At 37.8% G+C, this 24,140-nt stretch overlaps 3 protein-coding genes across 5 annotated transcripts in view; 2 read left to right on the top strand and 1 right to left on the bottom strand.

Annotated features, from left to right (window-relative positions):
- The first annotated feature begins 222 nt into the window (after positions 1-222).
- Positions 223-5,268, top strand: LOC146555670 (protein mono-ADP-ribosyltransferase PARP11-like). 3 transcript variants are annotated; one of them, XM_085252715.1, is made up of 8 exons: positions 223-597; positions 853-977; positions 1,526-1,646; positions 1,830-1,905; positions 2,237-2,321; positions 2,604-2,731; positions 4,655-4,802; positions 4,887-5,268. In XM_085252715.1, the coding sequence occupies exons 1-8, from the start codon at positions 552-554 to the stop codon at positions 5,187-5,189; spliced, it is 1,032 nt and encodes a 343-aa protein (XP_085108841.1). In that variant the 5' UTR covers positions 223-551; the 3' UTR covers positions 5,190-5,268. The 3 variants fall into 3 exon arrangements, with proteins under 3 accessions (XP_085108841.1, XP_085108839.1, XP_085108840.1); XM_085252713.1 differs by having other exon boundaries at positions 405-597; positions 4,651-4,802; XM_085252714.1 differs by having other exon boundaries at positions 409-597; positions 2,237-2,309; positions 4,651-4,802.
- Positions 5,269-5,958: 690 nt separating this feature from the next.
- On the top strand, positions 5,959-9,455 carry parp11 (poly(ADP-ribose) polymerase family member 11). The gene is made up of 7 exons (XM_085252716.1): positions 5,959-7,689; positions 7,779-7,893; positions 7,978-8,047; positions 8,173-8,236; positions 8,362-8,495; positions 8,574-8,725; positions 8,823-9,455. The coding sequence occupies exons 1-7, from the start codon at positions 7,594-7,596 to the stop codon at positions 9,119-9,121; spliced, it is 930 nt and encodes a 309-aa protein (XP_085108842.1). The 5' UTR covers positions 5,959-7,593; the 3' UTR covers positions 9,122-9,455.
- A 6,497-nt stretch (positions 9,456-15,952) lies between these two features.
- The window catches only part of LOC146555668 (protein O-mannosyl-transferase TMTC2-like), a 70,666-nt gene continuing 62,478 nt past the window's right edge, over positions 15,953-24,140 (bottom strand). Inside the window, exons 11-12 of the mRNA XM_085252708.1 lie at positions 22,564-22,627; positions 15,953-17,723 (exon numbers count right to left, since the gene is read on the bottom strand). Of these exons, the coding sequence (XP_085108834.1) occupies positions 17,520-17,723; positions 22,564-22,627 (268 nt within the window). The 3' untranslated portion in view covers positions 15,953-17,519. The remainder of the gene's footprint in view (positions 17,724-22,563; positions 22,628-24,140) is intronic.

Here is a 24,140-nt window from a genome sequence, read left to right as displayed (position 1 = left end):
AATGTTTGTATTAATAGTAAAGTATTAATTATAAATTGGTTTTGTAGTGTAGTACGAGACAATCAGGTACCAAAAAAAATAACTTTGCCGTCATTATTTAGCTTACATAATATCTAATGTATTTGTTTTATTGACTGCACTGAAAAACAAATAAGTCAAAAATGACAGGTTGAGCTAATTATTACCCCCGATTTTTAGATTATTACAGCGATTATTATTTTTTTAGGGGAGGGGGAGTAATGACTTCAGTAAGTAAGTTTCCATACAGTCCTCTTATTTTATTTTATTAACTTTTTTAACCGCGTGCGTAACTTTAAAACACCTGAGCCGTATAACATTGCACCGGTAGTGCGCCTGTCAGGACAAACTCCGGGAAACAGTCCTGATTTCAAGGAGGGAGGAGTTACATGACGTCGACGCTTTGACGTGGAGTGTATGACGAACGGGGAAATAAAAGTAAACAACGCCTAGGATAACGAAAATGGTTTTTGGCGTTAGTCCCCCAAGCTTAGACGGAACCTGTGATTTTTCTGAGGCTTTGTTGATCATGTATGAAGGCTTTGTTTTCCGATAAGGACAGAGGCAGGCTGAAAACTGGTAAGACACCAGTAGAGTCGAGATGAGTCGGGTGCGGCATCCGCTAATGATAGCTTAGTTCAACATGGCAGTTTCCTGTATTGTATGAAATTGTTTACAGGATGTAATGCTCTCGCGACCGTTGCTGAAAACAAGTCCTCAACGTCAGGACTGTCTGACGACCAAAACACCACCTTAGGCCCTCCCCCATACTTTCTTGTATTTTAGTTGCTATTTGCCTAAGTGTGTTGGCGTGTTTTCACTTATTAATTTCAGATTTAGCTATGTTAGCCATCAGATCGTCAGAGGAGGAGTCCACTGAGATTGAGGAGATGGACACCTCAGAGCCCAACTGGTGCTGGTTCTACTTGGCTGAGTGTGGAGTGTGGCATATGTTTGAGGTAGTTCACATGATACCACAACTTTATACACAATAGCAGACTTTGTAACTGGCTTTACTCTGTATGCCCAGCATATCGCCCCTCCTTTGGTCGTATTTTGCCAGACTCTGCAGGTTTTTATTCCCCCTTTTAGCTCATCATCAATACATTTATAGAAAGAAAAAAAAACACTGCCTTGGGTTGATTGTAGGGAGGCAGAAAAATGGCCATCATGTGCCACTACTTAGGTTATGTGTTAAACTGCAATTAAAAGGAATTTAACAATGATGCATCAAAAATCCATGAACAGATTTAAAATGTGTTTTTCTGGTTTATCAGTTTCTGACAGCGAGTTACACTCAGCTGTCTTATTTATCCCACCAGTAGCTCAAACCTCCAAATATATATGTATCGATTTACAAGACAAGCTTTAAGTCAAACCAAAGAATTGATGTTTTTTCAGATAAATTTTAAGCCTTTGACCTAAATAAAGAATCAACTCTCTTAACTAACTGTTAATTAACTGATTGGCTGGTTAACTCTTTCCCCCCCTTTTATTTTCCTGTCAGATTGATCCCAGTGCAGCCTGCTCTGTGACCAGCGCTCAGATTGAGCAGTGCTACAACAGGAACCAGCGTGGTGTGATGGAGTTTTACACAGCCAAGTACACATACAGACTGGACTTCTCAGGTGAAAACTCATGAGTTAATTAAAGTAATTCTAAAGGTACTTTATCCAGGCTGAGAGTGTTAAAGCTTTTTCAAAGGAAATCCCGTCGCATCAGTTCTATTGAGGATAAGTTAGTTTTTCTGTTGTTTATTTTGTTAAAGAAATTGCACATGAACACCTAATTGTCATTAAATCCCCAAACAGTCATGCGACAGATAAATGTAACAACAGGAAAGCAACGGCCGATCAAACGCTCCCTCCACTCTGCAACTGGATTTAGGTAAGATTTGATGGTTTGAGTGTACATCCAGAGAGCCTTTTTATAATTTGGTTTTATTTACTTGCTATCATGGAAAAGTTATGTTAAAGGGGTTTAAGAAGACCATGTATTAAATGGAAGTTTAGGGGTCAAGCATCTCCTGTCCTTAAAATCCTGGAAATGAAAGTAACAAAAGAAAAGAGAACAATTGCCTTTTCCCCTCCTTTTTTTCGTTTTTCTTTTTTTTTGCAAGCGTTGAATTATTTTTGTGCGAGCATAAAGCAAACACATCCATTCTCATTCTGATGCAGTGATTGGTTTACTGACTCTTCTCCTTTGCTGATCCTCCCAGGTTTATTTGTGATAATCTCGCCTTGCCTGTTCCCTGTCACTGGGAAAGAATAAACACAGATGAGCCCTATCAAGTGAGTACAGAAGTACGGAAACACATCTTATTGTTCCACTTAGCTTCGTTCACACATTTTTAGTATTGAGACGATACCTTTATGTTCTTTTGATTTCTGATGTAAAAATAGTGGCAGACTGGTCAAAACTTTTAGACAGGTGTGCATGTGATTGTATGCGGTGTTTTGTCAGTCCAGAAGTTCCCAACTTTGTTCAGTCTGAGGTCAAACATTTGCAAATGAGAGAGAAAAAGAGGAATATGAAACACACTGCAGAAAAGGGTAGAGCTGTGTGAGTGTTTCTTGCCTTTGCAGCTCATCCAGCTTGGCAGAGACACATATGAATTTAAAGAAGTAGCCAGACTGTATGAAAGAACAATGGATCATCCAATTAAATCCATCCAGAGGATCCAGAACCTGGATTTATGGGAGTTCTTCTGCAGGTAGAATATTATTTTCTACATTTTTGTGAGGAAAAATATTTCCTTGTATATACTGCCTTAATTACACTTAAATTGCACTCCATTAGTGACACTGGGAAAATTGTAAATTCTAGTTTTCCCAAACTTCCAATAAAGATGCTGGCTTTTTTCTTAGCATAAATTAAAGAATTGAACCGAATTCCATGAATCCACCCCTTTCAGCCGATGTCTTCTTCAAGCTCGTCTCCTGTGCACAATGTGCACTTGTTTCTAGATCATTTCATGGAAATTGCCAGTATGTATCTGTAATTCACACTGGATCACCTGCACTGTGTCAAAAAGGCATCTCTTCAACTTGAATGTAATTTAATTTTCATTTTATAAAGGAAAACAAAGTCTTTTGAATAGGGCAAAGGAAGTAAAACTCCTGCTTTTACAGTGCTGGCTGTGTGGGCGTGCAGTGGCATGTTGGCAACCGCTACAGTTCAGGGTGTTTGTGCCAAATTTTTTCTCAAAAATGCCCCAGAAATGTAATGCCAGTTTGACCCCGTGGGACGCGGTTGAACAAATTAATTCACTAAAAGGCGTTGTTTTATACATATACCTCTGAAAACGCTTTGTGATTGGGAGGTTTCTGAGCTGGCTGCTCATTCCGGCCTCCTGAAAAGGCAGAGGACTTTTTTTTTTTTTTTTGATAATAACCATTCAGCGGAACTGGAACCTTATCCACTTCAAAGCCCACGTTTGTACATATTTCTTATAAATTGTTAGATTAAACTTACCTGCATTGCATTATATTCACCTCGTGGGGAATCCACAAGGTGAATATAATGCAAGGTGACTGGGTCAGAAACAAAAGCTGTTTTCAGTCTTTTTCACTTGCTAGCACATCCTAACCTGTCAACACACAATAAATTACTATACTGTTGTTATTATTATTGTTCTTATTGTAAACATATATGTGTTGAATTTTGTATTCATAAACATCCAACACTTTAAACACCTTAAACATATGGCAGTAAGAAAGCACTAAGAACACAAGACATTCAAAAAACAAATAAAAAAATAATTAAAAAAATAATAATATTAATAATACTAAAGGAAATTAAAAACAATATAAAATAAAATACAAAAAAAAGTACAGGATAGTCTATACTGTATACATTCCCAAATTTAGTTGCATATTTTCATTGCTTCACTCTCTCTCCAGTTCCTCAACGTGCCCAGTCTTTAATAGCTCCAGAAAAATCAAATAATTCTGATGATCTTTTCCTAACCACATAGGTCAGTTTCTATTATTGTTCTCATATTGTTATTGTTTTAATGGTACTTATATTGCACCTTTCTGCTTAAAATAGTACTTTACAAGTGTCGTTCACCCATTCACACATACATTCATACACTTCTTTTATCTATACCTAAGCCCTTTCTCACATTCACTCTGCGACTGATGTATCAGGGTCAACTCGGGGTTTGGTGTCTTGTCCGAAGATAATTCAGCATGCAAACTGTAGGAGTCAAGGATAAACCAACTGGCCTTCCAAGTCTGTAGACAATGCGCTCTACCACCTGAGCCACAAGTGCTAGAGACTAGGGGCATTGGTGCAAGGTATTCATCTTCACAGCTGACAGCCCACAGCCATTTCCAAACTGTTTAATGCGTTTGAATTTAGTTGAAGTTTGCTTTCTGCACTGTGTACAAGTGGTCCAAGCAGGCCTTCCAGGAAATGATCTAAAAATAGCAGCAGTACTGGAAGTGATATAGAGGTGCACAAGGTGAAAATCCTGAATTGCATAGATGGGGCAAAATTTAAATTGGGTATGATTTTTGCTCTTTATGGGAAAAGTTGCTGAACTTTTCACTGATCAAACTTTGTACAGTCATGCAGTATCAAAGTCATTATTTGTTTTATGTTGTCATTCCTTGGTGCTCCTCTAAGGAAGAAAACACAGTTGCGAAAAGTCAAGCGAACACTGGATATTGAGGAACGAATGCTGTTTCATGGCACGGGACACAGCAATATACAAGCTATATGTACATTTAACTTTGACTGGCGGCTCACAGGAAGCCATGGCGATGTCTATGGCAAAGGTAGATCTTTTATGTTGTATCATGAAAGACTTTGCTACTCTCCTTTTGTCCAGTTTTAACATTGTGCTCTTGTCTTTCCTGCAGGGAGCTACTTTGCCCGCGATGCCAAATATTCCAGTAAATTCTGTCACACCACAGGGAAACACAACACGACCTTACAGAGACATGGACTCGCACCACCGATATTTGCGAGTGAGCCGCCTTATAAGACCATGTTCCTGGCCAGAGTGCTTGTTGGAGAATACACAGTTGGTCATCCAATGTACTGCAGACCACCCTCTAAGGATGCCAGTTTCACCAACTTCTATGACAGTTGTGTGGATGATATGGCCAATCCAAAGATCTATGTCATTTTTGACAGTAATCAGATTTATCCAGAGTATCTGATTGAGTTCTACTGATGCCTAAGAAAATGATGCCAACTTTTTTTTTTAATAAAGGCTGGAAAAGCTAGGATATGAAATTAGATGACAGGATAATTGATTTCCATGACTGAATGGAGCATGGGTCATCTAAGTGCCTTTGAAGAAGTTGGTAAGACAGTAAGGACTTTGTGTCAAATTGTATACTGTACAGCATACATAATTGGACCCAGAAGTTAGAACGTTTCCATGACTTCAAAAGATGCTAACCGAAGACAGTCTTTGTGCTGTTTTTATCTTTAATCCTGAGTCTATGCTTGCTTACTGAATATGTGTGCACATTTGCTTAGATAAAATAAGAGTGGTGCTTGCAGCCTGTAGATCATAGGCAATATCCGACCACCGGCTCCATCACTCCCTCTACTTCCACAGTGCCATACATATGCTTCTTTATAAATCCAAGAACATGCTCTGCTCACTCATTTTGCACCATGTTCTGAAAATCTGTGTCTAGTAGTACCATGTATTATATAAGCATGGATTTTTGTTCATGTTTTTGTCATAAAAACGCTCCTACCTCTGCATTTTTTTATCTTGCACTTTCCATGAAAGGTTTTGTAATTGTGTCATATTGACATAAACATGTAAAATGTGTGATGTCGTCCCTGAGCAATTCGTTTCTGTGCATCTTTTCTGACCGCTGAATTTCATTGGGGTTTTCAACCAAGTTCGTCTGTCCATCCGTTTTCTAAATTATTTTGGGTCTGTCACATTCATAACAGAGAAGCAATCAATCATTCATACTCACATCCACATGTATGGCAAAACTAGGATCACAAATTAGCCTAAGATATATAATACATTGCCAAAAGTATTCACCCAGCAGTGCAGATATTGAATTAAGGTGTTCCAATCACTTTCATGGCCACAGGTTTGTAAAATCCAGCACCTAGGCGTGCAGACTGCTTCTACAAACATTTGTGAAAGAATGGGTCAATCTCAGGAGATCAGTGAATTCCAGTGTGGTACTGTGATAGGATGCCACATTTGCAACAAATCCAGTCATGAAATTTTCTCATTACCAAATATTCCATAGTCAACTGTTATTGGTAACAGCAACTGGTAACATCAGCAACTTAGCCACAAAGTCTTAGGCCACATAAAATCCCACGGCAGATTTAGCTGATGCTGAGGGGCATAGTGCCGCAGAGGTTGTCAACTTTCTGCAGAGTTGATCACCACAGACCTCCAAACTTCATGGCCTTCAGATTGGCTCAGAAACTCAGCATAGAGAGCTTCATGGAATGGATTTCCATGGCCGAGCTGCTGCGGTGGTTGCCAGGAGAACGGTACTTGTCTGACCTCACTGTGCCAAGTGTAAAGTTTGTTTGAGGAGGAATGATGCTGTGGGGTTGTTTTTCAGGAGTTGGTTCGCCCCCTTAGTTCCAGTGAAAGGAACTCATAATGCTTCAGCATACCAAGCCAAGACATTTTGAACAATGTCATGCTCTCAACTTCGTGTGAACAGTTTGGGGATGGCCCCTTCCTGTTCCAACATGGCTGTGCACAAAGAAAGGTCCATAAAGACATGAATGAGGGAGTGTGGTGTAGAAGAATGTGACTGGCCTGCACTGAGTCCTGACCTCAGCCTGATAGAACACCTTTGGAATGAATTAGAGCAGAGACTGTGAGCCAGGCCTTCCCGCTACTTCCTTGCCACAAAGGCACAGGGACGCCCCAGGCAGGATAAACCCTATTGCTGTGAGGTGATAGCACTGCATCACCGTGTTGCCTCCAATGAAGTTGATTTTTAAAATTGTAACAATTCAACATTGAATTTAATTTCCAAGTCATCTGGGTTTGATGTTAAAACCTGAGTAACGCAGGTTTATTTTTGCACTTTGTATAATTTTAAAAACAAAACAAAAAAATGTGCTCAGCACACTTGTTGTACTGTAATGTAAAATTATTTTTCTGTGTGCATTTGTTCAATTAATTGTATGACCATGTTTGTATGTGTTTTCGACCTGCACAAGGTGATGCCACAAGGTGGTGCACTTGTGGTACTTTGAGTTTATTTATATTAAATGTATGGGGGGAACATCTTACAGCTATGCGTGTGTTAAGCTATACTTGTCTGTAATTTGCATGTCACAATTAATAAATTTTTCAATTTAAACACATAAAATAATTATTGTAGACCATCTTTCAGGTTAGAAGACTGAAAACAAATTATATTGTGCATGTAATGTCACATGATCTACTTTGCCTTCTAGGGCTATGTAGAAGGTGTGTCTATGAATGAGATTTGAATCATGAGGAGTCAGAAACACCAGTAGTTAAGTCATAGAGAGGAAGCAGGTTAATTTTTCAGCTTTTTCTGTGATATAATCAGTTACATTTCTGACAACAAGAAACAGCAACAAAAGATGTTGGAAAATACATTAGTGGAATATATGGATACAGCTGACACCCCTTGGTGCTGGTATTACCTTGCTGACTGTGGACAGTGGCACCAGTTTGAGGTAATTTGTGTATTTCTTTAGATCACATTATCTGGTTCCATACTGTCAAGTAAAGCTTATGTTTCTAGTTTCTTGTCCCTTTTCTGTAGGATGACCCCGATCTCCCCTTTAGCAGTGAGGCTGTTGAAAATTTTTACCTGAAAAACTCCAAGGCTGTTTTAAACACATCATCTTTCAGTTACAGGGGCCAGATTGATTTCTCTGGTAATTTTTGTGCATTTTCATGCTCACAGTCTTCATTCACACATTAAGAACTTAGCTCAGATTAATACATGTGTTTTTGTGCAGCGATGCTACTGACAGACCTCACCGCAGGGAGGCAAAAAAGAATCAGGAGAAGCTACAACACAGAAAAAAGGTAAACAAGAAATGTACATTCTCAATTGTAACAGCAGTGAGGTTTACAAGTTAGTGTCAGTATAGTTTCTATCAAAATGAAAGTGAAAGTTTCAGCACAATGGAAACTTAACTCTCCTCCCGCAGGTGTTCCTGTTTCAGCCTTGCTCCTGTTTTCTGGGAATCGTTTGATCCCGAATCGCCATACCAGGTGACAAAAATGTTGCTTAATGTCGAAAATATCTACAGCTAGAGCACAAATATACAATACAGTTAGAAGCATAGATTAAAACCGCAGATATTTCAGTAATAACTGATTTCGGATACTTTTTAAAGTTAATCCCTCTGAGTGAGCACTCCCCCGAGTATTGGACAGTGAAACATTATGTAAAGACCGATGGGCTGTTGGACCGAACCATTCTGTCAATCAACAGGATACAGAATTTGGATCTTTGGGAATTATATTGCAGGTAAGTTAAGTTTTACACTATGTTTTTTGTTAATAATTTCTTTTCTTTATTACCATTATTTTTATATTTGCATCAAAGGAAAAAGAAACAGCTGATGAGGATTCAAGGCATCAAAGAAATTCAAGAGAGACGACTCTTTCATGGGACTGATATCAAAAATGTGGATTACATTTGCAAGTATAACTTTGATGTACGGTTAGCTGGACAACATGCCCACGTATTTGGCAAAGGTAAGTTCATTGTTTTGTGCAAATCTGAATTTCTAACTCTTTACCATTTCTTCTGTCTTTTTTCTTCCCAGCTGATCTAAGTTTCTTTTTTACGTAGGAATTTATTTTGCCAAACATGCAACATTAGCCGACAGATACAGTCCGAGCAGCTCGAAACCACTGCCGGTTTATGGCGGGAAAACACAACCTGTACACTCTGGAGAAACTAAAATTATATTTTTGGCTCGGGTGATGACTGGAAAACCAGTTGCTGGACAATCTCATTTCCAAAAACCCGATCATGGGAGTCCTGAAAACTTGCATGACAGCTGTGTTGATGATGTCTCTCATCCTAATATTTTTGTCATTTTTGATCCAAATCAAATATATCCGGAGTATTTGATTCAGTACAGCTGAGCGCAACATGTGCAAGATCAACATGGCTACCTCAAACGGTACATTTCAAGCACAACTCCTGATGGCTTCGATGAAGTTTTTGCAGCATTTTTACTACATTTTAAACATTTTTAGAAAAGTTTCCAGTAAACTAGGTCGTTTTCAGCAAGATAATCTGTCAGCAAAGTTATCGTTACATTTCATTACTTTGGATCAGAAGTACTAATAAAAATGAGTTTACTTACCAGGTGCTACTGCTTAGTATTAGAATAGTTGAATATAATACTTGTGGTCATGTAATGTAGATTCCCATCTAATTTATTTCTATTTAATTTAGTAATAATATAGCTTCATAAATAAATAAATATGCCAGCAGAACCAAATCAAAGTCTACATGTGTGTTTATTCCTGTTCTAATGTTTATGTTTGTATTTGTGCTGGACATAACATTCACACGCATTTTAAAATAACATGCGAGGTTAAAGAAATCAAATTCTAAGCTCATGTAGCTTATTGTTGTTCATCTTTTTTACATATATGTGGACAAAAAGCTTTCATGGGGCTCTGTGAAGGATGTGGAAAAACAACGTATGATTCAGTTACTTTAGAAGCACCTTTATCAGCAATAACCTGAAATAATAATTTTATATTTGATTCCGTCAGTCTTTCACATAAGAAATTGAAATTGTGAAGAGATTTTGATCTACTCTTCTTTACAGAGTTCCTTCACTTTTTGAGGTTTGTGAGCAGTTATTTATGTTCAGCTCTCTTAAGGTCACGACACAGTATTTCATTCACGTTGAGTTCTGGTCTTTGACTAGACCACTGCTTTTTTTAGCCAGTCTGTTGTAGATTTGGCTTGGCTTGGGATTGTAGTATTGCACTTACCCAATTTTGGCCAGGCTTTAGTTGGCAGACAGATGGCCTCAGATTTCACTCTAGTACACTTTGGTATACAGACTGCATACCAAAGGCTGACTGCAAGGCTCCCATATACTGATATACTGTAGCTACAAAATAAGCCCAAATCATCACCCCTCCCCCTCCGTGCTTAACAGTTAATATGAGGTTTTTGTATTGATATGTTTTCACCAATCTCACCCTCATGTTGTTGGGATAGACTCCAGCCCCCCTTGGATAAGCTGAAGTGGATGGATGGATGGGTGTTTTCAACAAATATTGCTGTGCAATATTGCTAAACAACTCCATTTCGGTCTCATCTGTTCAAAGGACATTGTTGCAGAGGTCTTGTGGCTTGTTCAGAAACAACTCCAAACAAACCATACTGTTCAGTCTTTTTCTAAATGTACTGTCATGTAATTATACAAAAAAATGTCTCATTCTAGGAGCTTTTTTATTTTACGACATCGGAAAAGTTAATCAACTATTGAGATTTTAAATATTTTCATGCTATAAACACAGTAACCTACACACAGATATTCATTTTGTGAGATTTTGCCAGCTGTGCATGTTGAGAACCAAACCTGCACAATCAATAAATATCAGAGAGAACATCTGTGCCCATCTGCCCCAGCAATAAAACAGCATTAAGCACAAAATCTTCCTTATGTGAAAGAACTCACCATTACATGTGCTATAATATTTCTAAATTGGTACAGTTAAGGCTACGAAACGCGTGTTCATTATAGAAGATTCTGTTTCACCACAAAACAGAAACTTCACTTGAAAACCTGTTTCACGTGTATGGTTATATTTTTATAACCATATATGTCACAACAGGCATTTTCCATTCACACCCAAAGCAAATACTCCCCCATACCAACAAGAAGTCTCAATGAAATAAAATATAAACGGCCATGCCCCCACCGTCTGATGCTTTGTTTAACACGTGCTTAAAATGATTGGCTGTAGTTTACCGAAACTGTCAGGAGAGGTTGCTGTTGATACAGTTTTCATTCATTCTTGGCACAGGTCAGCATCAGTTGGTCTGCATTAGATGTATCAGTTTGTCTTGGCAATTTATTTTTACTATTATAAGTGGAAAGAACATTAACTGAATTACCAGATTTAGATTTACAGTTTTAAGGTACTTAACTTTTCATTTTATGCAACTTTATCCTCCCGTTCCACTGCATTTATTTGCAAAATTGGGCTGCTAGTTAGTTAGTTAGGATTTTTTGATGTAATTCAGACCTTTGGTTTCCAACATTTCTGACTTGTGCCCCTTTAAAGATCTGACATATCTGCGAGTTTCTAATAGCCACACAAAAGAGGTTACTAGAAAGAGATATTATACTGTACATCAAACACAGGGATCACATTTTATGCAGAACAAGTGTTTTATATTCTCTTAAGTCTTCAATAAAGTTTTTCTTAAATCTTTTTTAAATAGGTTTCTGTAATAGTAATCCATCAGTATGTGCAAGATCTTTAATCAAAATGTTATTTTTTAATGCTAAATCTTAAAAAAATTAATTAACTATTTAATAACAGTAAACAATGTTTTTATTATTATTTCATTTTTTGATTAAGATGTCAAATTACAGTTATACTGAACAAAAAATGTGTTAGCGTTTTAATGATTTATGGCAGGAAAGTACAACTTGTTGACATTAATGCACATGTTTTTAAGAAATGCTGATGAAATTCAGTTTGCTGATACACGATATAAGGAACTGCCCATGTGCCTTCCCCCTACTCCCATATGTTTGCTGCAGGTGAAGTGGAGATGGTCGAACCGTTTATCTGACCCTGCCTCATTTTCACACCCATAGTGTGGTTTTTAGTAGTTTAACAGTGTTTCCAGCTGTTGCTCCCAAAGTATCTGGCAATAATCGAACCTCCCGCACACACATGCAGCCCTCATGTGTGAATCCCTTTCATCTCCTGAAACACAAACAGTTTCTTACAGTTAATTGGCGGTTGAGTGTAAAGTACAGTAAGAAGCACAGATGGTCTTGACTAAATTAGACAGGGGCCGATTTGTCAGCTGTAGAGTCAGATTTTTAATTCTAGTGTGACATAAGAAGTGAAAGAATTTTTCATTTTTTGTTGAATAACATATGGGGAAAAAATAATTTTATATTGTTTGGTAAGTTTGTGTGGCTGTGCCCTGATTGGATGGACCTGTTTTCCAGAGCCAGGTCATCAGTGCTCATGAAACTATTTGACATGAATTAATTGGTCCTCTGGGTATGATGGACTCATTCAATCCAGCAGATGGTGTTTCAACACAAATGTCTTTCAGCACATAATGAGCACATACTTTATTCTGTGCTGTTATTCTTCTTCTTATTACATAACAAAATATGTCCTTACAGACTTATGCTAACTTGGAATGCACACTTTAAAATGTTAGAAACTAGGACTTTGAGCTCATTCAACTCAATAAGTGAGTCAAGTTTGATATCCTCTTAAATATTTACAGCTTGGTGTGCTCAGAGAGTCTGGCATGTGATTACAAAGTCTTTGATGTCTGCTTGATCAGATGATATCAACATGTTGAGTTTATGAAAAGACCAACTCTAATTAGTGGATCAGTATGTGTGCGTGTGTGTCAGTGACAGAGCGGGGAGACTGAGACTGTGGCACTATTCACTTCTAATGAAACCAAGAGTAGGTAACAGGGTTGGAGAGAAAATTACATTTCAGTTCTCAAATACTCAACATTGTTGAGAGTCTTCATGAGATGGAATAAATCCTGGAATGTTGTACTTAATAATTCTATTTTGGGTCTTGGATGCTCTTAAAAAAAAAAAAAAAAAAAAAAAAAAAGCTTCATTTAGCTTCATTTTATTTTATTTATCACACTGACCTTTATCAGAATGTCAGAGATGGTGCCGGAGCTACCTGAGCTGGGGCATGTCATGGTCATGGTCATGCCATTAATAAAAAGGAGAGCTGATGCTGCCGTAGTGCAAGCCTCGGTCTGAGCAGCAATGATCCAGCTGGGAGTGAGGAAAACTCCACCTGCTGATTGACTGTCCAGTGTTCTCCTGGATGATCTACTCCCACAAAAAAAAAAAAAAAAAAAAGTGTTGTTGCAATAGGAACTGTTTGCTCCTACTGTCCTGAGCATAGCATGAGGCAAACTGTGTACTTTAACTACATGAAGTCTGTTTATCTGTGGTTGTTGTCCAGTGCCGAAAGTAAAAGTGCTCATTATGTGGAGTGATGCTTGTCAGACTAACATATACATATTATTTATATACAAAATACACATGATATTAACTGATCATAATTATAAATGTATTCATGTGTATCTTTTCAATGCTGCAGCTCCTAATGGTTTCATTGCATATACCATATAATACTGGATAGTATGGCTAGTATGACTTATAACAACACAGTTTATCACCAACAGTAGACTAAAGCTTTAAAATATAAGTGCAGAAAATCAAACCAAAATATATTTGAGTAAAAGCAGATATTATAATCTGAAAATCCCTGAAATACGATCCCCCACCCCCCACCACTGCAAAGGAAGTGCTCAAAAGGGCCTGGGCTGATTTAGCAGCTCCTAGGTCCAAACCAGATGGAAGCTAAGTACAGCCTGGAGAGGAGACACAAACTAATTAATTCAATACAAAGGTTAAAACTAGCATTTTTAATCAAACTCATGATTAAAATGTCATATCTGGCGTGGCAGCAACAAACATACATTACAGCTATGTTAAAAGTATTGTGTTTAGTGTTGTGTGGGCCACAGAAGGTTGGTCAGAAATGTGCAACTTCACGACAAGCATTATGTACAGAAATGTACAGAGGAAGCACAGAGTGGACACAGAGTCAATAAATATGAAGACTGAAGAGTAGAGGAGAGGTGCAGTGGGAGATCCCACAGCAGCAGGAGGCTGAAGCAGCATAACTGAGATAATGGAGGAACAACTCCAAGAGGGTGCATGTCTCTTAAACTAGCAGTTTGTTACACAAGAGAAGACCCTGATGGCTGAACGCTGTTGATATATATCTTCATTCCTAATGCTTTATGGTAATTCATGTATTCAGCTGCTGTTCATATAGCATTTTATATACCAGCATTCTGACATATAGTACTAACCTGTCACTTCTCAGAAGACTTGTGGAAGACTTATTACACTTCACACTAGTCTTGTCAAAACAGCTCTGTCTGTAATTAGTCTTGTCAGTTCTCTATTACATGTGCAAATCTAGCCTGGGGGGCTTGGTACGTACTTTGATGCTTGACTTAACACTCATATTTTGACTTCCTTTTTTAGGGGAAAGGTTTAGTGTTCTGGACAAATGTGTTTCTATAACATTTGTTGAGCCTGGATACAATGCAAACATTGGTAATAATTGTAAATTTCTTCTTCTGGTTAGGCTGTTTAAATCAAGAGACAGCATTCAGTTTGCGACAAGAAATACAAAGATCCATAGCTGCACAGAAACTGCATTCATGGTTTGTGTTTTGAGGTGCAAACAAATGTTGACTCTCTAAACAACATGTTTTAGTCAGAAGTTTACATACATTTATCATTTACATGAATGTCACAGTAATTTGGGGTTTTTATTGAATTCTTTGAGCTGTTCTTTTTCCAGGGTGTACAGCTTAGATCTTTGATGACTTCAAAAAAACAAGAATTAGGTGCAAATGTTTAGATTTATTATGGATTTTCTGTAATCCACTCAAGGTCAAAATTATACATGCAAGTTCAATAATATACAGGCATCCCCACTTATATTCAGTTAAATGCAAACTGCACCTCAACCAACCAATTTTGGCAGACATCAACAAGGTTCTGGAAATAGTAGCTGGATATGTGACCACTCTTCTTGGTCATTTTAATTGGTTGATTTAATTGGTTGATAACCCTACTGAAAATGTGTGGACTGAGTTTGGGACTTTCAAAGGCTATTCCAGAAGCTTAATGTCAGCCTGCTTTTCCATTCTATTCTACCACCACCGTGCTTGATAGTTGGTACCATATTGTCAGGTTTGAAAGCTGACCTTTAGCAACTGTGGCCAAACATGTGAGTCTTTGTGTGGCCTTACCATAAAACATTTCTTTAGAAAGCCTTTGGCTTGTCCATGTGGGCAGCTGCAAATTTCAGTCGAGCTCGAAGGTGTTGATTTTGGAGCAAGACCTTGTGTCTTGGTCAGCACACTCTCAGTCCACAGCGATGTAAAACTCACTTCAATGTGGACAGGGACACTGGTGTTCCAGCAGTTTCCAGTTCATGGCAGGCTTTGGTTAAGATGTTCAGGAACCTCTCATCTGATGGGTGACAGTTTCTGTCTTCTTCCAGACCTTAATAAAATGGTGACACATACAAATATTCACACACAGTGGTTTAAACTGATAATCTTGAAATCTGCAGCTGATTAGAAATGGTTCCTAGAGCCATTTCCGCCCTGTAAAAATCTACAAATTTCCTTAGCTTTTCACCGAGTTCCTTAGACTTTCTCAATGTTCTGAGTGTTGGTCATTCCAATGAGTGCTATCAAGCAAATGCTTTTTATTCTGGCAAAGAGTAACTACCAGTTGTAGTCAATCTTGATCTTTAACATTTAGTTAATAGGCCTTATAATTTTAAAAGATATTGTAGAACCTTCCGTACCACTTATCAAAAGATTTTATTGCATGTATTTGAGCTTGTATGTACATTTGACCCTGTGCAGATTAGCAAAATTCCAAAATAAATGTAATCTTGTTCACCCTTTTTTATTGTGAAAAATGAATGCTGTATAATCATTCCACCCTGGTTCTAGGGTGAGTTTATGTATCCTTGTGACCACAGACTTCTGTCTGAAATTTATGCTTTTGACTTGCATCCTGGACGACATTATGGAGCACTAAAATAAAAAAAAATCATTTTTTTATTATGAAAAAGGTTCACTTTTACAAAACACAACACTGTTTAAGCTACACATTTCCTTTAATTTAACCAAACATCACAATCATCAGGAAAAAAAAAAAAAAGCATAAAACTCTAAAATCCTTTAAAAGCTCTCTCTGTGTCACAAACTATTTCTGTGACAGGAATCACAACCTGATGTCCCTGAGCAGAGAGAACAAAAATACACATATGAAACCATTTCAATATAGTTGTCATTTTGCCTACTGTAGCCTATCTATTGCGAGGAATGAGAAAGGGTGGGCAGATACGACAATGAAACGGCACAGTGTTGGCATATTCACAAGAAAATAACATATTAATAAATTAAATTTGATCACATGAAATGTAACATCTTTATTTGACACGAGGAACACAGGAGTGAAGAAAAGTTCTTGCTTGGCACGAGAGGTGTAAAGACTCAGTACAAGCTTTGGCACCACTGAGGAATTTTTAATCATTACAGTCACGAGAATTTAAAATGCACCACGTGCAAACAATCGTCAGTGACGTGTTTGGCTGCACATTATGTCCAAACCTATTCCTTTATGTGCTCGGAGCAATGTACAGCACTTTATCTGAAGGCGGTTCTAGAAGATGTTTATGCACTTGCATGCTTTTAATGTTTAATTGAGTGTGTTAGGAGGCAAATTCAAAGCTAGACTATCCTGAGCAATCCATCAGGGATTTCGTTTCCTTTCTTTACAAAAAAAATTATAAAAATTAAAAAATAATCCACCTATTTAGGATTGCACCCTTACAACATTATCACTGGGCAGTTAAGCAAAAGAAGACCTTCTTCCTTGTCCAAAACAACCAAAAAAATGGTGCTTACATTGCCCATAATGCAGCTTAGCAGACAACAATTTGGTCGAAACTCAATTTCGCGCCACAAGTAACGAAACTCAAATAGAGATGCTTCTGGTCTGTTAAGCTTGCTTCTTTGTAACTGCTGCCCCCCAGAATCCCTTCAACTTTCACTCAATCAGCACTGACTGAAGTGACATCACTTGCTCCTTTGGGAGCAACAAAAGACTTTACACAAGTTTTCACACACACAGTAGTTCTCCCTACGACCTGCAAATAGAATCTGACATGTACAAGTGTGGTAGTGAAGTCCATCTTTCAGTTAAACTAGCTGATATAATGAAACAACTTGAGTAATTTACCCATCAGTGCCCACGCTTTAAAATCTATTCTGTAAGAATTAACACCTGAATCTATGCTCTTATTAAATCAAGTGCTCTAAATCATGCCAGATGTTTAGATTATATCAACTAATAATTAGCTGATATTTGAGACCTTAAAGAATTTTTGGGGGACTTTCAAATTATTTGCTTTTGACTTCAATGTATATTTAACATCATAGCATTTTATAAAAAATGTATGCAAAAGAAGTTTGTTTTAGTAGTTTGAGCTACCATATGGCAATATGGCATACTGTGAGGCAGCACATGTCCACTGAATCCCAGCCCTCAAACCTTCAAAGTGTCTTTCACAAGCACTGTGAGCTGAATCGCTAAAGAAATAGTCTTTAGTGAAATTTGAGCCACCAGCTCTTTCATATCTCTGAAGGAGATGACATCATCAGTGAGGGAGGAGTTCAAACATCGCCTTTCTGCATCCCGAGCGTGCGTTTAGTCCTGAGTCCCTGCCTCTCCATGATGTTCCACAGCTTCCGCAGGTTCGACTGGGTAATGACATCATCAGGTTTGAGCTGGAGAGCCCGCAGGTAGTTGGCTTCTGCTTCGGTAAGCTTCCCATTCAGGTGGAGGATGGCACCAAGGTTCATCAGAGCAGCTGGGTACTGGAATAAAAAACAGAAAAAAAAAAAGAAGGGAGCAGTGGATGTTTGGCATAAGGGTGATAAGATACAGGATTGTTGTAGTTTTGCAACAGTGCTGACCTTGCATTTATTTGGGCAAACCATTTTAAACCTGCCCTTGTTATTTCCGCATCTGACACAGAAAATGATGTGAGATACACAATTTAGGAAGCTTGCCAGTTCTGGATGGTAGATTAAAGAAAGGGCTCTGGTGCAATTTATTTTAGGCCCTCCTTTAAGAAAATCAAATACCCATTAAATTAGATAGAATGCAATCTCTCTGTGCAGATCAAATAGATAGGAGTATGTCCTCTAACAATGCCGCAGTAAACAAAAAGGTAGCTACAGATTGTGTGTGGGCAAGGGCTCAGTATTTATTGTGATATGCACGATCAAACCCATTGAGAAGAGTGTTTCTAGAGTCCTCTTGATTAAAATGCCATACTTTTAAGTTGCAAAGTGAAACCATATGACCCTGAAAAGCAGTCCAGTTGTGGGGATCTACAAAATCTAAGTCATAGCCATCCGTAACTAACAAATACACCCATATCTCATCCTCAAAATCATCTGCACCTAATCGCCCAGGCCTGGCCTCGTTCCCAGGACTGCATCCCCACTGCATGACATGTTGTTACTAACTTGGAAAGTAAATCAAAAGATTTTCCCAGCATGAACACAACTGTTTGCCTCTCCTCAGCATGGATTTTTCACTTGTTTACGTTCCACTTTTCAGTGATTGTGAGCGCACTCAACAAATGCGCACATATAGAGCTTGATTATTTAAAGCAGTGAGAATGTTGGAAAGCTGTTGATTAATTGCGGTTTTTACAGGAAAAAAACTATACAGCTAACTTTTTGTTTTTCTCACCTACACAAAAAAGGACAATAATTATAATTAAATGTTATATTTCAGAATTTCAGAGATCCTCAGTTTTTGATCATACAGGAATTTTGTAGGCAGGAGAGGCATACTTACTCTTACTCTTAATGAGGGTTCCCTTGTTATTTAGGGAAATATGCAACACACTGGCATATTAAATCACACCAAAGCCAATCATGGGACAATAGAATTGGACAGACGAAAGAAAACAGGCAGTTTGAGGGTAAAAGTTTCTGTATTTTTACCCTCTGTGACGAAAAAGAAAGTATCGACCTCTGATCCACAGCTTTTGAGAAGAGGCCTTTAAGCCATAGTGGAATATGATCACATTATCCAGCATATTCTGTTCAATTCTCTTTCTCAGAGGACATTTGTTATAGTATTAAATCACACTCACTGTTACCACAGTAATGACAGGTGCAGCCACATCCACCAGCACTGAAATCTTGAGGGATTATGATCTTAAGCGCATACAAATTACAACATAACCTCATCGTATCATAATTTTTGATTTGCCGGGAGCAAGACATGTACTGTGTCATGATTATACAATTTTCACACGCTGGAAGCATTGCCTGTTCTGCTCAGACTCGACATTATATTTGTGATGAATCTCGGAGTGGGTAAATACAGCGTTTTAGTGTGTAAAATGAAAAACACCCTCGCACCTTTCTCTGGGGGCACATATTCATTGCTTTTCTTAGCACGTAAAGCCAGAGCTGAATCTTTCATGACCTGAAAGCTATTGGATTAAGCTGATATTTGAGAGACTGTCATTCACTAAGCAGACATGTGCAGGGAAAATGTCAAAGAGAAGAGGCACTATAGTCCTGAAAAATGAAAAGAGGAGCCCCTCGGTGTGTCTGAAAGTGCATGTGAAGGCTTTAAGAGTGTGAATTATAATGACTGGGATTGAAGAAACATATTTCTTACAGAACAAAATGTAAACACACAGCTTTTCAAATTAAAATGGACAACCAGTATTCTTCTAGTCAAAGATCTGACTGAGCTCTTAAGGCTTAAACAGGATGTAAAGAGAAAGGCAGCCCTTCTCTTTAAAAGTGTCAGATTGTATAAAATAGTAATACCAAGCCTATAGATATTCCCTATGGCAGTAGGTCAGATTAGCTTATTTTAAAAAGTTCTCTAAAAGTAAAGAAGTAAGGGCCATAGTAACAGGAACAACACTAATATGGGAACACGAGGCAACGTAAATGAAATTCCTTGTAGGAATAACAAGCACAAAGGCTGTTAGAGCAAAGGTCACAAGTATTACATTACTAGTCTCCATTTTCAGCAAAGTTAGAGAACTAGCTGGGGCAAAGGATACATTAGCTGATATACAACTAAACAGAAACTAGAGGGTTAGTTACATGACTTGGCTATATTATGACTAACTGTTACCTGAATGGAGTGGATAAGACCTAAACTGTTTAGCTAAAATAAGTCTCCAGAACTGATACGTGAGTCAGTCTCCAAGGTTGAACTAAGTAAAGGTCATAAACAGTGTTGGTCAAGTTACTTGAAAAAAAGTAATCAGTAACTAATTACTGATTACTTCCCCCAAAAAGTAATCCCGTTACTTTACTGATTACTTATTTTCAAAAGTAATTAATTACTTAGTTACTTAGTTACTTTTTAAAAACACGATTTACAACCTGAAGAGGTAATAAAGTGATAGATCTTTCAGCCCAATTCTACTTTTTCTACATAATCCATCATACAAAATGTAATCAACTGGAAAAGTCTCTTTTTAAAACTTGTTTTATCAGTTTTAATCTTTTAACTTTATGCATCAAGCAAAAATTTAATTATATGCAACATTCTCTGACTTGAATGAATTAGTTTAACATTTAAACCTATTTTCTACACATTCCAGCACATAAAATAAAATATTTTTTGTGTTTACACTCACTCTTTCAAATAGATGCAAGTAAAACACAGCAGAAAATAAATAAAGTCAAAGACTAGCGGTCCTGTTGCTCTATTTTCACCTGTAAAGCAGGACTGGGGTAGGCGGAGGTTTACCCTGGTGCAGGTGTGCCGCGGTCAGTTGAAGAATCCGCGAGTTTCTCTGTGAGTTTCCCATTACGTGGTAGCACACTCGGTGCTTGCTTGGAAGTTTAGGGGGTTTTTTCGCTGTAAAAAGAAGTTTTCTTCCCACGCACGATGGACGCTAATGTTTTTGTCACTTTTTATGGAATCAAACTCAAAGTAAGGTCAGTACTTCCACGCTTTAAATGCTGCACGCTCATACTCTCTCCCGCACTCGATATATGATCCATTGTTGATCTGCACACAGCTGTTGTCACTAACGGCGCACTCGCTTACGTCACTGTCATGGGACATTCTCGCAAAAAAATCACGGTTTTAGTAACGTAGTAACGCAGCGTTCCTACGGGAAAGTAACGGTAATCTAATTACCGTTTTTGCAATAGTAATCCCTTACTTTACTTGTTACTTGAAAAAAGTAATCGGAGTAACGCGTTACTGCCCATCTCTGGTCATAAATAGAAAGCAGAAGCAGCTAGCATGTAGCTAGCCAGCTAGCTGCATAAAATATATCAAATTCCTAATGAAAACAGTTATAGTTCATGGTTAGTTAGAACTAAACATAATAAAACATTTTTGTTTTCCGAGGTCATATATGATAATCTTACCAGTTCTAAGTTACTTAGAACTGTGGAGCAACAGTACTGTGACCACATTTATTATTTAACATTGTTCAGCACTGCCTGAACTCTAACAGGCAAACTTTCTTCTAATTTCTTTAAAAAGTCTTTAGAAATAGTTCTCCAGGTTTCTTGAACGACTTTAAAAGCTCACATGCACCCCGCTGTTAAACAGTAGTGCCCATTCAAAATTTTGTATTGTACAAGTTCTAAGTTGAGACTTTTAGTCATTTTGAAGGTGTTTAAGCATATTTGTTTTCAGAAGTTTTAATCTGGATTGATGGAAAAAATCTCTCTGCCACTTGATTGATCAATTTGAATTAATAGCTTATACATTCTCGATAGCCATTTAAGGGTTAGATATTACACATATTAACAAATTTTGTTACCAAAGTAGGTTTTTCTTGATCCAGTTGACTGGGTAGCAAAGTACCTAAATATACAATTTGAAATTTATTCTTTGCCAAGATGTCTGCTATGTCTAGACACAACACTGGCTCATCCTTTTGTTGCTTGGATGAGGCAAAGGTCAGTGTTAAGTAGTGTAACTTGGAATAAACTATAAATTAATAAGAGTTGGCCCAAGACGTTTGCACAATGTGTTAGACAAACACGTTGGGAAATGCTTCTATAAAAGGTGCCTTATAGACTTACACCAGTTAATGCAGTGGAGGCAGGATGAGGTCTAACCCCGTCATATAACTGAACATAAGTCACAGAGCAGGCCATCAGTAAGCACACTGACATAATAAATGACTCCAGGAAGCTCCTTCAGACCTTGTCTAACAACACAGGGGTTCCTATAACTCTAAATCACCTTCCACAGACTGGTCCATGCACCCTTTCCCTTTGAAGTGACTGAGGTATACCAGACAGACAGGCTATAATGGCTACCAACTTCCTCAACCACTTGTGCAGACATCAAGAGACATGATCTCTGCAAAGCTTGGTCTGTTTAACTATAGTGTTATGATCAAGCATTTACTCTGAAGCTAAGAGCGTGACTTCAGTGTCAGACAACTGAATCATTAAGCTCTTTTCTCACTTGGAATTTGGTTGGTTGTATAAAGGTAACAGTTCACAGGCATGACCAGAACACAGTTTCCATTTCATTTCCAGCACTATCGCTGCTTGCCAGGAACAACAGTACTATAACGTAATGTCAGAATGATGGGTAATACATAGTATGTTGTAAATTGAATTTACAGTGCAGACGTGTGTGTGCATTTCCATGATAAGTGCTAACAGGCCTACCAGTCCAGGTACTTACATCTGGTCTGAGGCTGGCTGCACGCTTGTACTGCCTTTCCGCCGCCTCGTTTAGATTGGCCTGTCTGAAAAGAAAGAAGAGCGGAGAGTAAAAAATTTGCACATTATAAGATATTTTTATCAGTGATAAAAACGAATATATTTTCCAGCTAATGATTGTATTCACTCATTGTTAAGCTTCTTAGTATATAAATTATCGTGAATATTGTTCATTTAACGTAAGAAAGAAATGTGTATGATTTCACTCATACATAGTCAAATTAATTCATGTAGTCATTAGTGTCATTTAAATTCTGCTGGTGTAGTACTAATAGGCACAATGATACTTAAGCAAAGAAAATTTCACACACACACACACACACACACACACACACACACACACACACACACACACACACACACACACACACACACACACAGAGTAAGCTCCACAATTACATTTTTGGGCCGTTTCTGACAATTATAATTAACAATTTTTCGAGTCATTAGTGAGATCAAATTTCTACAGAGGGTCTTGAACCTCAAGTTGGTAACTGCTGCTTTTAACTCTTATTTTAAGTAAATACAGATAGACTCAACTTTTATAATACTATTAAAAGCTGCAAGATTTCACACTACATTTTTACACACTGCGTTAAAGTATTTGACTGAATAGCAAGTCATAGTGAAAATTATACTACTATTTGTACCTGCCAAGGCTTAAAAAATGACTTACTAATTTGAAAGACTTGCTTACATTCTGTCTCACGTAATTGTCAAATGACAGTACAAACTCTTTGCCTACTGCAGTGATGTTGTAAAATACTGGAGCTTCTAATATAGCCACCGGTAAACAATATTCTGGGACAAGCGGCAAATAGGCTTGACATAAATGGGATCATGTGTTTGGACACTGATTCAGCACATTAGGCCTTACTTTGAGGTTCTCATTTATAAATAGATAAAGAGAAGCAGACAATGTTGATGCCAAGACTGCTTAAAGCACCAAAAGTCCTCCCTGACATGGGTACAGTAGCAGTAGTTAATCGGCTCTACACTAACATTATTCATGGAGTACATGATCTGGACTTTGCTGTGCCAAAGTTAATAAAGCCCTTCCTTCCTGACATGCTAATTTGTATTTATAAGGCTTTAAAATAAAGGACACATTATGGATATCATAGTCATCTCCTAGTGTCCTTCCTTGGTCTTGGTTTTGTTTGGGGAAGTGCTAGAGAGTCATTAAATAACAGATAAAGTTACAGGAAGCCACATTTAAAGTCAAAATCTTTAGGTATCAGGGAGGTCAAAAGTAAAGTCATTTCCTTCTTTTTCTGATTAGAAAATTGCATATTTCCTAATCCTCAACCTGTAAAATAAAGCAAAGATTTGTGTCGGTAAAACACGTCGCTTAACAGCAATGTTACACTTGCATGATGTGTATTTAGAGTTAGTTTGTGCAGAACAATTACAGGCAAATCCTACATTGCACTGGACTGTCAGGTCATTCTTATCATCCTGTTTATGCTCAGTCAGTCACTGCACATAAAGCAAGCCCCGGTTTGTAGCTTATCTTTATTATCAGGCAGGACAGCTTTA

The sequence above is a fragment of the Mchenga conophoros genome, linkage group LG17 (assembly GCF_057382185.1).
Source record: "Mchenga conophoros isolate Kocher_MC1m ecotype Shallow Benthic linkage group LG17, M_conophoros_male_GT1.1, whole genome shotgun sequence".
NCBI lineage: Eukaryota > Metazoa > Chordata > Actinopteri > Cichliformes > Cichlidae > Mchenga > Mchenga conophoros.
This window is presented reverse-complemented; position numbering and strand designations above follow the sequence as displayed.